The 12,959-nt window shown below is 40.3% G+C and overlaps 2 protein-coding genes across 18 annotated transcripts in view; one reads left to right on the top strand and one right to left on the bottom strand.

Moving 5' to 3' along the window:
* Positions 1 to 1,484, top strand: part of SRSF11 (serine and arginine rich splicing factor 11) — a 41,487-nt gene extending 40,003 nt beyond the window's left edge. For 13 of the 15 annotated variants that reach the window (XM_041748034.1, XM_041748035.1, XM_041748036.1 and 10 more), the window contains one exon: positions 97 to 1,484. In XM_041748034.1, coding sequence (XP_041603968.1) covers positions 97 to 294 — 198 coding nt within the window. In that variant the 3' untranslated portion in view covers positions 295 to 1,484. The remainder of the gene's footprint in view (positions 1 to 96) is intronic. The other 2 variants (XM_041748038.1, XM_041748050.1) reach the window with 1 other exon arrangement.
* ANKRD13C (ankyrin repeat domain 13C) overlaps positions 1 to 12,959 on the bottom strand; it is a 95,367-nt gene that overhangs the window by 5,947 nt on the left and 76,461 nt on the right. For 2 of the 3 annotated variants that reach the window (XM_041748031.1, XM_041748033.1), the window contains 2 exons: positions 11,925 to 12,025; positions 2,740 to 4,965 (listed from right to left, as the gene is read on the bottom strand). In XM_041748031.1, coding sequence (XP_041603965.1) covers positions 4,835 to 4,965; positions 11,925 to 12,025 — 232 coding nt within the window. In that variant the 3' untranslated portion in view covers positions 2,740 to 4,834. Of the gene's footprint in view, positions 1 to 2,739; positions 4,966 to 11,924; positions 12,026 to 12,959 lie in introns of those variants that run through there. The other variant, XM_041748032.1, reaches the window with a different exon arrangement.

Genomic DNA, 12,959 nt, shown 5'->3' with positions numbered 1-12,959 from the left:
ACAAACGGGTTTGCTCCGGCGCTCGGGGGAGCCTGGGGGATCTTGCCAGCCGGTCTTTCTGGAAAGACGTTTACTTCTTTATTCTCCTTGGCAAAGCAGGTCACACGGGATTACGACGAAGAGGAGCAGGGCTACGACAGCGAGAAGGAGAAGAAGGAGGAGAAGAAGGCAGCCGAACCGAGTTCCCCTAAGACGAAGGAGTGCTCGGTGGAGAAGGGGCCGGGCGACGCCCTCCGGGAATCCAAAGTGAATGGGGATGACCATCACGAAGAGGACATGGACATGAGTGACTGAGCCCGGCCCGTGGCGCCCGCCTGTAAACATGCATCAGTGTCATTCCTCGTGCGACCTCAACGCTGTACTTGTTCATCTCCGACCTAGGTGTGCACAGCTCTGAGTTACAAATGGTCATAAAGCTCCTGATAGTGATACTAGTCATTTACACCCCAAAGCTTCTAGAAAACGATACACGAGTAACCAGTTGTTGACGTGGTGAGATCTGATCGAGTGACCAAGCAGTTGTACCAACCTGGTGCTGCTTCACAACACAACGAAAAGCTGCATGCGTCTCCAGCAGGCATGGATTGTTTCTGTGTATGATCCTCTCTATTAAGTCAGTTCACTTATAGTATTTCTAGAATTTGATTCATTGCCGTAATAGAGCCCTGTAGGGAATGCACTGATTGCATGTTAATTGTGGCAGGAATATCCTAAATGTCATTAAAATCCTCCAACATGATGGATCTCCTTACGGTCTTGTTTGTTGACATGACAAATTAACATTCTTCTAGTTACATCTGAAAATGAACATTTGAAATAGATAATCCTTTAAGCCTCGTGGCTGAATTTTCGTGGCTTTTGTTTAACTCTGAAAGGTTATATATATGCACTAACCTTTTTTTGATGGCTGATTAGGCTCTAATTACAGAAACCAGATTTCAGAGGAAGCGGCCTCCGGCAGTGGGTCAGTAGCGTATTTTGAAGTAGAGTTGTATACTTTTTCATAAGGTGTTTGGGAATTTGTTTTCCTGAAATAATTTATTCCACGTCGTGACATCAGTGAACGCGTCTGCCTATCCTGAGTCCATCTGCAAAAGGAAGTTCTCTCTCGTCCCGATTGTCAGTTTTCCAGTCTTTTATTAATTTGTTTTAATCTCAGTGTTGGAAAAAAGGGGTAGTGCATTTTAAATTGACCTTCATATGCTTTTAAAATAAGACAAATCTACTTGATAATGTACTTTTTATTTGATCTCGAGTTGTATAAAACCAATAAATTTGTGTTACTGTTACTGCAGTAGTAACCTTATGCACACGGTGATTCCATGTTAAATGCAAAGTAGTTAGGCGACTGTTTTCTTAGTTACAGGAGTTTCGAGCTTCACTTTTGTGCAGTAAAAGCAAAAGTAGGCTACAGTCTGTGCCATGTTGATGTACAGTTTCTGAAATTGTTTTACAAGACTTTGATAATAAAACCCTTAAACTTATGCTGATGCTCCTGTAAACCTGCATTTGTGTTTATTGACGCCCTGGGCTGCACCCCGGGGGTCCGAGGGGCGCCAGCGGACTCCCCCGCGGCCTTCTGGAGTCCGAGCACAGCGGCCCTGGCAGCGGCCCTGGCAGCGAGCGAGGCGCTGGGCCGCGACGTTTCCAGGTCCCTGGCTCCCACGTGGGTGTCCGTCATCCCCACCCCAGGCGGGGTGGGGGGTGGGGGCGCCCCCGGCTGGGCCAGGGCAGTGGGCGAGGGGCGGGGGCCTGGGGCCCACTGCCCAGGTGAGCGACTGCGCCTCCCCACGTCCCGGCCCCCCGCCCCCCTCCCTGGCCGGAGGGGTGGCTCCTCGCCGGGGCCGGGGCCCCTGTGCAGACGGACGGTGCCGGGGTGCCGGGGCCTTGGGTCCGTGGGATGAGGACGGGGAGCCCGGCCCGGGGCTGCGGTCCGCTGCACCTGGAGAGCGCGGGCGCCATCCACCACTGCCGCCCCCCAGGGCTCCATCCCCCCGAGGGCTCCCCACCACCACCCCCCCCCCCTGCAGGACTCCCTCCCCCAGAGGGCTCCACCCCCCCAGGGCTCCATCCCCCGCAGGACCTGCAGGCTTTTTCTCATGACCCTGTAACATTTCCCTCTGGTGTAAGAATGTGTGATGCGCACAAGGTACAAACTGGGCGCTGATCCCGTCTGTGGCAGGGCCTCCGCCCCCAGTGGCCCTTAGAAGTGAAGTCGCGGAGCCTCCTGACTGGGGGTGGTGGCAGCCGCGCCCCCGCCGCTGAGGGCTCAGCTATGGAAAGGGTTTCAGCTTCCCCGAAGCGCGGCGTCCAGACTGTCACCTGTACCTGCGCTCCCGGCAACCACCGCACCTGGCCGATGCTCCCCCTGTGACACCCGATGCTCCCCCTGTGACACCCGACAGGTGCAGACGGAGGAGACCTGGGTCTCGGGGAGCATCTCCCTGAGGACAGGAATCCTGTCCTGCAGGGACGCCTGTCCTAGGGCAGGGATACCGAGCACTCCTCAGGGGTCACCGAGGATGACCCCGTTACCGCCTCCCGACTTCCAACAGTTGCTTCGCTCACAAATGGAAGGCTTGTGGGACTTTGTGGACTCCCGCAAAACCTAGGTTTTCACGTGAGATTATCAGAATGTAGGGTCACGGACGGGCGCTTCAGGCACCGGGACACAGCGCGCGCACAGCGCTCGCTGCACTCAACAACTGGATTAAAAGGCACATTTTGAAAAGTCTAATATTGTGAAAAGTTTATTTGCATTTATTGACTCCTTGTTTTCACCATCGTAAGAGATACATTTGCTTGTCCTTTGTGACCAAAGACATCTCGGAATGGATAATCTACTACTCTTTATGAAAGAAAAGGAGAGGAGTTAAGAACAAAATCCAAGTGCAAAAGTTTTCAGTAGTCTCCCTACCTCCAGTGTACCCCAGCAAGCCAGTCACAGCTCCGAGGAACCCAAGTCCCAAGCCGCAGGCTGCCACGCTGCTTCTGCGTCAGGTCGTCCGCACGTGTGCAAGATCCGCAGCACCTGCCTGCAGGACAGCACGCTCCCGGGGAGGGCGGGGAGGGCCCGGCCCACCCACGGGAGGACTCCACCTCCAAGTCCCCTGATCATCAAGCCTTCCCAAAATAACAGGGATCAACTTCTAGTCCATAAACCTAATCTGGGTTTACCAGCTCTTTCCGCGAAATTCAACAGACCCACATACGGTGGGAGTAATTGGTCTTTGAATCTGTAACTATGATCACTTCATTATAAAATGTAATAAAATGTCAACATATGCAATGTCGTGTTTCAGCATGGAAGATGCAGCTTTATAGATGTTTATTATAAAATTTTCTTATGGTTGATGCTTTGGATTTTTAAATAAATCATCTCTTCAATAAAAGTCTCTAAATTCATTCAAATTATTTAAAATCCTGGAAAAAGTTTAGACTATTGGTCACTCTACAAAATTTGACAGATGCATTCTGACACATTGATCAGGATACATTTAAAAAACATTTTTTAGCTAAGCTCTTTAATACAACATAACATTTTATGACTGTTAAACATGATTCTCCCTAATTTATTTTCAGTCTTGGACCTTTAAACCGTCTTGGAATAAATATGAAATTTTTTAAATGCAAAAATGAGTAATGCATGATTTCACTTTAGAGATTAAAATCAATAAATATTTTCTCGTGACTTAAAAAAATAAACAGTAGGAATCGTCAATCCTGTGTACATTTCTGGAATTTAGCTTGTAACAAATATATTCTGTTAGCATATAAAATGTTTTTTTACCTTACTTTGAAAGCATTAAGTATGTAGGGATGTCCAAAGTACGTGGGTGGATTTTTTTTTTTTTAACTGACACGAATGCATCCATATTCCATTAAAAACAAACAGAATAATCAGAATGATGTGCACTTATTAGGAAGCGAGTTTAAAAATTTGGAGTTTTTTTAAAGTGCTGAGATTTGGAAGAGGAGTATCTTTAAGCATGCTAACCATACCTTATCATGAACACAAAAAGGACTTTTAAACTCAGGTTTAGAAAAAAAAAAAAAGAAAAAATAGAGGTTCTATGAAAGGAAGATTAGTAACAAACATTTTCCATTGAAGAAAGAATTCAGGTAAAAACAAATAGCACCACAATGAATTGCACTAAGGTGCTAAAGGAGGTACCTTATTCCCTGCAGAGTGAACGCTCCTTCTGAAATGTATTGCAACATATAAATGCAATTGTTTAATGGTTACCATTTGGTTCATTCATCTACAGAAAACTGCATTCCTTCTAGTTCATTATATTGAACAAACATTCAAATTACTGAACTATACATAATGTTACATAGTTTACATTTTATGAAAACAAAGCTTGAAGGAATATTTATAAATGTCACCTTGAATATAAGATGACAAGTTTAAAAGGGCTTCATATCTCTTAAGACATTTAATTTATGTTAATGGTCCAGGAGTGTTTTAGATATAGATATAGATATAGATATATTTATATGCATATATATTTCAACAAGAAGTGTAAAAATCTTTAAAAACAAATCACAGCACTTATAGCTGTTTTACATAAGAAGTACTCAGGGTCATTAAGGTGTCAAACTATTACACTTATAATATGTATATTTTTAAAAAGACTGAAAATGGCACATCAGGAAACTTGCCGAAATTCTTTTTAAAGGCCCATCTCATTGTATCGTATTACTGATGTGTCGGCTCAATGTAATTCCCTTTTCTTCTCAGAACACCTGTCCCTTCTACTTGGATTCACTTCTGGGTCTCTGTATCTGTCTGCTTGCTTTCCTTGTGAGAGGACATCACTTTCCATGTCAGCTAAAGATCAGGAAAACGGCTCGGGTCTTCCTTATAGTCATCAGGTATAGTGAAGATGGAGCCATCAAATTCATCATATCGAAACTCCTGAAAAGTCACAGTGGCTGTGATCGTAGGAAACACGGGAATATCTAGAGAGGACGATCAATGACAGCATTGTAAAATGTTTATCTATTTACAGACTAGAAATACTATCCGAGATATCCACGCCCCTTAAATGTAAGGAAGCACTGAATACTCGGGACCCTGATGAGTCCTAATATGTGTCCAACAGTGGGTGCGTCTATTTTGGAGAAGGGCTTTGTATTGGTGGAGAGAGAGACACACCAAGGCATCAAGAATCACATCTCAAGGGCGGCCCGGGTGATGGCTCAGCAGTTTACCGCCGCCTTCGGCCCAGGGCATGATCATGGAGACCCGGGATCGAGTCCCACATAAGGCTCCCTGCATGGGGCCTGCTTCTCCCTCTGCCTGTGTCTCTGCCTCTCTCTCTCTCATTTATAAATAAGTAAAATCTTTAAAAAAAAAAAAAAAAGAATCACATCACAAATACAAGTTCTCGTGGCTTCCCAACCTTAAACCTATTAAGACAGAGTCCCCCAGGCTCTTATCTTTTTCTTGGGGCCAAGAGACAGATATATTTGTACTTTTCACATTCTGGCATCTTTTCTATTCATATCATAGTGTATATATATACTATTCGGACCCTGAGCTGATTTCTCTTCATTCTAATACAAAAGAAATACAAATAACAAATAATTTTACATTTTGTAATGGTTAAAAACACACACCCACACAATTACATGAAGTTTAAACTCCAATGCCCCTAAGTAAAGTTTATTGGAACACATGATGCCATGCATTTACTTACTGTCTATGGCTGCTTTTGTTTTCCAACAAGAATTAAGTAGTTGTGACAGAAACCATATGGCTCGCAAAGCCTAAAATATTTACTATCCTTCAGAAAAAGTTAATGACCCATCTTAGGCATTGGAAACAAGGGAAAAAACAAGTGAGCAGGAGAAAAAAAAAAAATTCATCGATGGAGATTATATCCTGGTTGGGAGACACGGGAAATAAGTGAAAGTAAGTGTGACTAAGAATATAGAGAGAGGTAGTAAAGCACGGTGGGGAGAAAGGAGTCTCCGTGTTGGAGCTCTTGACCAGGGTGGTCATGAGAAAAACCTCAATTAAGTGACCTTCCAGCAAAGACCTGAGCCGTGAACCATACAGCTGCCCAGAGGGAAAAAAATCCCAAGCAGAGGGAACAAGTACAACAGCCCTAAAAAAGACAGTGTCCCGTGTATCCTGGGAACAGCTAAGAGGCCAGTGTGGCTGACAGGTGAGTGAAAGGAAGATGAACAGGAGGAGGAGAGACAGGCGCCCAGATCAGGTGGGGTTTAGGTCAACAAGTCTTTGGCTATTTCTCTGGATGAAAAGGAGAACCAGTGGAAGGTCGTGAGCAGGGAAGTGACGTGCACTGTGTGGGCAGATGTGATGAGAATGTCACGGAGGCCGACGAGTAAAAGGAGAGACGCATTCCAGAAGGAGCAGACACGCAGGGAGACGATCGAGAGAGAATTCTGTCCAAGAAGTCAGAGGAAACCTGAAGACGACCTGTCATTCACGGGGATGAGGACTGTACACAACAGAGTCAAATCCTGGAGAGATGACCAGAACGATCACAGAGCGGAGCCAGCAGGTTCAACAACAGGAGTATCAGTTATAAACACAGTTAAGAGTGGAAGAGAGAACATGCAGTGAACAGCTGGCTGCCTCTAGTTCGGGGCTACGACAAAGACACTCGGCCCGTACTGAGTGCTCCACTTTTCCCACATCTGCACACGTTTTATTTTAGCCATTCTGTTCGGGGTGCAAAGTGATACTGTGGTTTTATTTGCCTTTCCCGAATGGTTAATACGACTCAACACTGTGTATGTGCTTACGTTCCAGTTACGTATTTTCTCTGGTGAAATGTCTGTGTCTTCTGCCCTCTTCTAATGGGCCTGTTCTGTTACTGATGAGTTTTAAAAGTTCTTGTGTTTTCTTTCTTTTAACTAAGTCTTTCAGAGAGCCAACAGTCTTCACTTTTCATGAGGTCTAATTCATTGATTTTTCTTTTCACACATAATGCTTATGAAGTCTAAGAACTCCTTGCTTAAACCTATATCCCTAAGGTTTTTTTCTGTTTATTTCCTAAAAGTTTTAAAGTTTTACATTTTATATGTAGATTCAAGTCCATGATCCCTTTTCAACTAACTTTTATACGAACTGCAGGACTTAGGCAGAGGTTCCTTTTTTTGCCTTTGGATGTCCATTTGTTGAAAAGGTTATCTTTCCTCCATTGAACTGTTATCGCATCTTTATAAAAAATTAGTGTGCATATTTATGAGGGTCTATCTCTGGATTCTCTGTCTGTCATGTTGTTTATATATTCATCCCTCAGCCTGTAGCACACAATCTTGATTACTACAGCTATACAGTAAATATTGAAACTGAATAGACAACTCACATTTTATTCTTTTTCAAAATTGTTTTGGCTATTCTTTTGGAGATGGGGTCTGCAGTTTGCAGAAGTAATCAAGTTAAAAGTCGTTAGAGTGATCTCTAATCCAATATGATCAGCGTCCTTAAAAATGGGGAAATTTGGAGACACACAGCAAGAACATCATGTGAAGTTCAGTGAAGGCAAAGATCAGAGTGACTCTTCTAGAAGACAAGGAAAATCGCCAGAAGCTAGGGGAGAGGCATGGATAGCCCCGGAAGCCCACGAAAGAGACCTCAGATTTGTAACTTCCAAAACCATGAGAAAATACATCCCTATTGTTTAAACAAACCAAGTTTGTGGTATTCTGTTACAGCAGCCCTAGAAAACTAATACAGATATTCTAGATTCTTTGCCTTCCCATGTAAATTTTAAAATAATCTTGTCTGTTTCTACAAAAAACTATTGCTGGGATCAGTGCAAGAACTATGCTAAACCTGCATAGCAACTGGGGAGAATGAACATCTTTCCTATGTTGAATTTTCCAATCCATGAGCATGGTATGTCTCTCCATTTGTTTAGATCTTCCTTTAATTTCATTCATTAGTGTTGTATGATTTTCAACATATAAAAAATGTATATGTTTAGTCAAAATTATGCCTAAGTATTTTTTTTACAATTGTCTAATTGTAAATAGTACTTAATATTTAAATTCTGATGTCTATGTGTTCAATGCTAGTATTTAGAAATACTATTGGTTTTTTTATGTTTAATTTGTATCCTGCCATCTTGCAGAACTCATGAATTCTGGTTTCTGGTAGAATCACCAGGATTTCTACTTACAGAATTATGTCTTTTGCAAACAAAAGGTTTTCTTTCTTTCTGCTCTGAATGCCTTTGTTCCCTCCATTTCATTCTTTACTGTATTTATTATCCGTTTGATTTCTGCAGGCTTGTAGTACTATCCAATATCATTCCTTATTTTCATAATTTGTGTTTTCTCCCTTTTTATCAGTCTTGCTGCAAATATGTTCATTTTATCAATCTTTTCAAAGAACCAGTTCTTTGCTTCATTGACATTCAAGATTTGTTTTGTTTCCTCTTTCACAGATTTCTACTGTTATTTCCTTCTTTCTGTTGGCTTTAGGTTTATTTTGCTCTTCTTTTTCTCTTATTGTCTAGCATGAATATATAATGATTAATTTTTTTATTATTTTACAATTATTGAAGTTTGTTTTATGGCCCAGGATTTGCCCTACCCTGGTATAGGAAGTTTCATGAGCGTGTGAAAAGAACGTGTATTTAGCTAATGTTGGGTAAACTGTACTGTAAATGCCAATTAAGTGCTGTAGTTTAGGTGTTCTGTATCCTTGCTGATTTTCTGTCTAGTTGTTATATCAACTGTTTAGGGAAGAAGAGTGATGAAGTCTCCAATTATAATTTTAGATGTTTTCCTTTCATTTCTTTCAGTTTTTGTTTCCCCTACCTTGTAGCTCTGTTCTTTGGTACATATACATGTAGAATTGCCATTCTTCTTGAATTGATCCTCTCATCATTATAAAATATCCCTATCTGTTTCTGATCATTTTCTTTGCTCCGAAATCTACTTTATCTAACATTAAGAGAGTTACTCCTGTTATCCTTTGATTAATGTTTACATGAAACATCCTTTCACTTTCAACCTTCCTATATCATATTTGGAGGCATGAAAAGAACATACACTTGGGTCATGTTTCTTTTTTTTTTTAAGTTTTTTTTTTTTTTTTTAATGTATTATAGTCACAGAGAGAGAGAGAGAGGCAGAGACACAGGCAGAGGGAGAAGCAGGCTCCATGCACCGGGAGCCCGATGTGGGATTCGATCCCGGGTCTCCAGGATCGCGCCCTGGGCCAAAGGCAGGCGCCAAACCGCTGCGCCACCCAGGGATCCCTTGGGTCATGTTTCTTAATCCATTTTGCCAATCTCTATCTTTTAAACAGTCTATTTAGACTATTTACATTTAATGGAATTATTTACATATTAATTAAGTAACAATCTATCTAGACTATTTACATTTAATGGACTTATTTACATACTAAGTCTGCCTTTTTGTTGTTGTCTCTGGTACTTTATTTCATTTTCTTTCCTTGCCTTCCAGTAGGTTACCACAGTACTTTAGAATTTCATTTGTCTAGTGTTTTTGAATATACCTCTTCGTATAGTTTCTTTAGCTATATATATTTTATATATGTTATATATAACTAATTTGCCATAGTCTTTTAGTGTCATCCTTTTAGCAGTTCAAGTGAAGTAGAGAAACTCTGCCTCCCTTTATGTGCCTTCACCTTCTCCCCTTTACAATATAATTGTAGATAAAAGTAACAGTGGAGATATAAAACTAGACTTTCAAGTAGCCTGGCTATGAAAAACAAAGATTAAGGACCAAGTGCTGAGTAGGGTAGAATTAAAGGGGTTATTTTACTTAGTTGGTTAAATTTTGAAAGGAAAAAGACCTGAACAAAGCCTAACAACTAAGAAAAAGCAGTTAGAGAAGGAAGTCTGAAGATAAAAGAAAAATATGGGGAGACCTGATAGAGTAAGCTTTTTAAAAGAAATGGAAGAACAGATCCATAGTACAAATGGAAAGATTACTCAAGTTAAGAAGAGAGGTACCACTTCCACTGAGATAGGAAAGATAAAGGAAAAGATGGGACTTGGGACAAAAAAGTCTATATTGGGGGGGGGGGGTGAAAGTAAGAGGGAGGTCTCATTTCCGATTGTTTTTTGTAATTAAGGAAGCAAAAACCACCTGCTTAGACTGTGGAAAGAAGCAGTGGGAGAAACTGGGGACTGATAAAAGAGGTTCAAATTTAGCCTTTGAGCAAAATGGGAGAAGAAGCAAAAAAGCGAAAAGGTCATTCATAATTAGCATTTAAAAGCTCTGGCTGATTTTGAAAACATAATTGTATTAACAATTTTTAAATTTTTATAATTTTCCCTTCAATTGTATTTTTTAGCCTGACCACATAAGAAAACTGGTGGAAGATTAAACAAACCCAGGATCAGAGTTTTACAGAGTTAATTCAAAAGAAGGACAAAAAAGACAAAAAAAAAAAAAGAGAGAGAGAGAGAGAGAAAGGTAAACAAATTCCCAATAACTTTAAAGTATACAAGCAAAAGATTATCAATCCCTTGTTAAGAATGTGGTTCTATATTAGAGAAATGCCTGCAGAGAAGTATAGTTTACTTTTTTTTTTTCCTTTTCACATAATCAAAACATTTCTTTTAAATACAAATCTATATTGTATTGTGGGTTTGACTGAGGTTTGGGACTTAAATAGATATGAACACAGAGATAGTTAGAAACTCTCATATATTCAATCCCTGCCCACTGTTTTAGTTTGTCACTGTGCCTCTTTAAATATAGTACCTAGAAGAGAGTCCAATGCATCAACTATTTTCTGGCTATAGAATATTACAATCGGATTTTAAGCTTCTGCAAAAATGAGCACATAATGAACCCTACCAGCAGCTCAAACACACATCTCTTGATTGCTTTAGTTTTCAAATCATTTCTACCTTACGATCTTATCACTGGTTTCTTCAAGTAGACACTGGATTCTCAATACTTTTTCATTACAAAGGGAATCTACAGTGACATTTTGAAATGTTTTAAAATCCATTTTAACCCACAAAATGCTTATTTCCAAGTCTGTAAAGTTGAGAAGGTCATGTTTAATTTTTAGCAATGAAAGCATTATTTCTGTGAGAAAAGCATTTTGGCCTAATTATTCTGAAATGTGATTTTAGTAATGTTGAATAAAAAAACTAAAATCTATCTGAGGGATTAAATAAAGGTTATACTTACTATATATTTATTTTTCTCTCCACTGGAATGTAAACTCTAAGAGGGCAGAGACTTTTACCATCTCTCATCCCTAGAAAAGCATCTGGCACACAGCAAGCACTGATTAAATAATTGGTGGCATATTTAATGACCATCCAAATAGAACATGGGTGGTATTACTGGCTCTCTTGAAGCTTGACACTAAATCTAAGCCTAAACTCCTAAGAACCATTTAATAGTCTCCTGTTCCCAGTTTTCTGATATACTTAGGAAGATAAATACAGACAAAAACAGGAGTTTAGTGTTTTGAAAGATCATTGCTTAAGATGAAATTAAGCTTAAACATTTAAAACTAAAAGATAAAATGTATGAGTATTATTTTACCCAAGAATAGTGACTGTTAGGATTCCACAAACATTCCCACTGTTCAGAAACTCAAGAGTCTGCTAAAAATTTGGGCTAAAACCCAGTCTCCCTATTTGACATTAGAAAACGTTATCACAGGGCATTTTAAGTTCTCACACCCTCTTGTATGAAATATTTGCATATCCCTTACATTTAACTTAAATCCAGTAGAATTAGAACTCTCTAATTCTCTGTTGGAGTTCTAAACATAAAATATAAAACATAAATCTCAATGCGTGTAATCACAGGAAAACTTTATAAAAATGTAAGCAACTAGGAAATCATTTTCCTTCCAAGTACATTTCTTATTAAATGTTACTAATCAGATCCGTATTTCTAATGGACATTGAGATTACATATAAATATTCTCTTACCTAGTTTTACAGGGAAGCCTGGAGGAAGCTTCATCTGAACAAATTCTCTAAGCTTGTTAAAGTGCTTGAAGGGAGCTATTACTTCCAAAACATTCAATAATCTGAAAAATGGAAGGAGAAAAAAATATTATCATTTTTCAAACTGACCTGTGTCCTTCTGTTGTTTTAGAACTGCGTGCCTTCGCATGCTTTGTAACTCAGACAGGAGTACTGACGTCTAGAGGTTAAGGATGAGGAACGTCTCCTGGTTTTTTATTACTCTCTTTCATGTGTCAAAGTTTACAACATTTACATTTGATTCTGAAGCCAGAGTTTCCAGTTGTTTGATTTTTATATTTATATTTAAATGAAAGGTTTACACCCATGTTCTTCCTGAAGTCTACACACTCCTGAGTCCTTTAATTAGTCTCACTGCTTGGGTGGCTGAATTTCACGGTCAATTTTGTACGTGTGAAGAGCTCTTATGTTCTTTGTATTCCTTGATTTCTTACAGATTTCATAAATGAGTGTTTCTTTTTTGTATGTTTTTTTTTTTAAGGATTTTATTTATTCATGAGAGAGAGAGAGAAAGAGAGAGAGGCAGAGACACAGGCAGAGGAAGAAGCAGGCCCCATGCAGGGAGCCCAACATGGGACTGGATCCTGGGTCTCCAGGATCACGCCCTGGGCTGAAGGCGGCCCCCCGCTGCCCTCTTTTTTGTATGTTTAAAGGGAAATTTAGCTGGCAAAAAATTTCAGTTTATACTTCTTTCCCTCTGAATTACAATTTCATAAAGCCTGCCTGAATTCAATATTCCATTAGTCTTTAACTGTAATGTCCCGTTTCATCTTTTGGTTGGATGGATTTCGTTTTTTTTTTTTTTTTTTAAGATTTTATTTATTTATTCATGAGAGACACAGAGAGAGAGAGAGGCAGAGACACAGGCAAAGGGAGAAGCAGGTTCCATGCAGGGAGCCTGACGTGGGACTTGATCCCAAGACCCCGGGGTTAGGCCCTGGGCCAAAGGCAGACGCTCAACCACGGATGGATTTCATT

The sequence above is a fragment of the Vulpes lagopus genome, chromosome 3, assembly GCF_018345385.1.
Source record: "Vulpes lagopus strain Blue_001 chromosome 3, ASM1834538v1, whole genome shotgun sequence".
NCBI classification, from domain to species: Eukaryota; Metazoa; Chordata; class Mammalia; order Carnivora; family Canidae; genus Vulpes; species Vulpes lagopus.
This window is presented reverse-complemented; position numbering and strand designations above follow the sequence as displayed.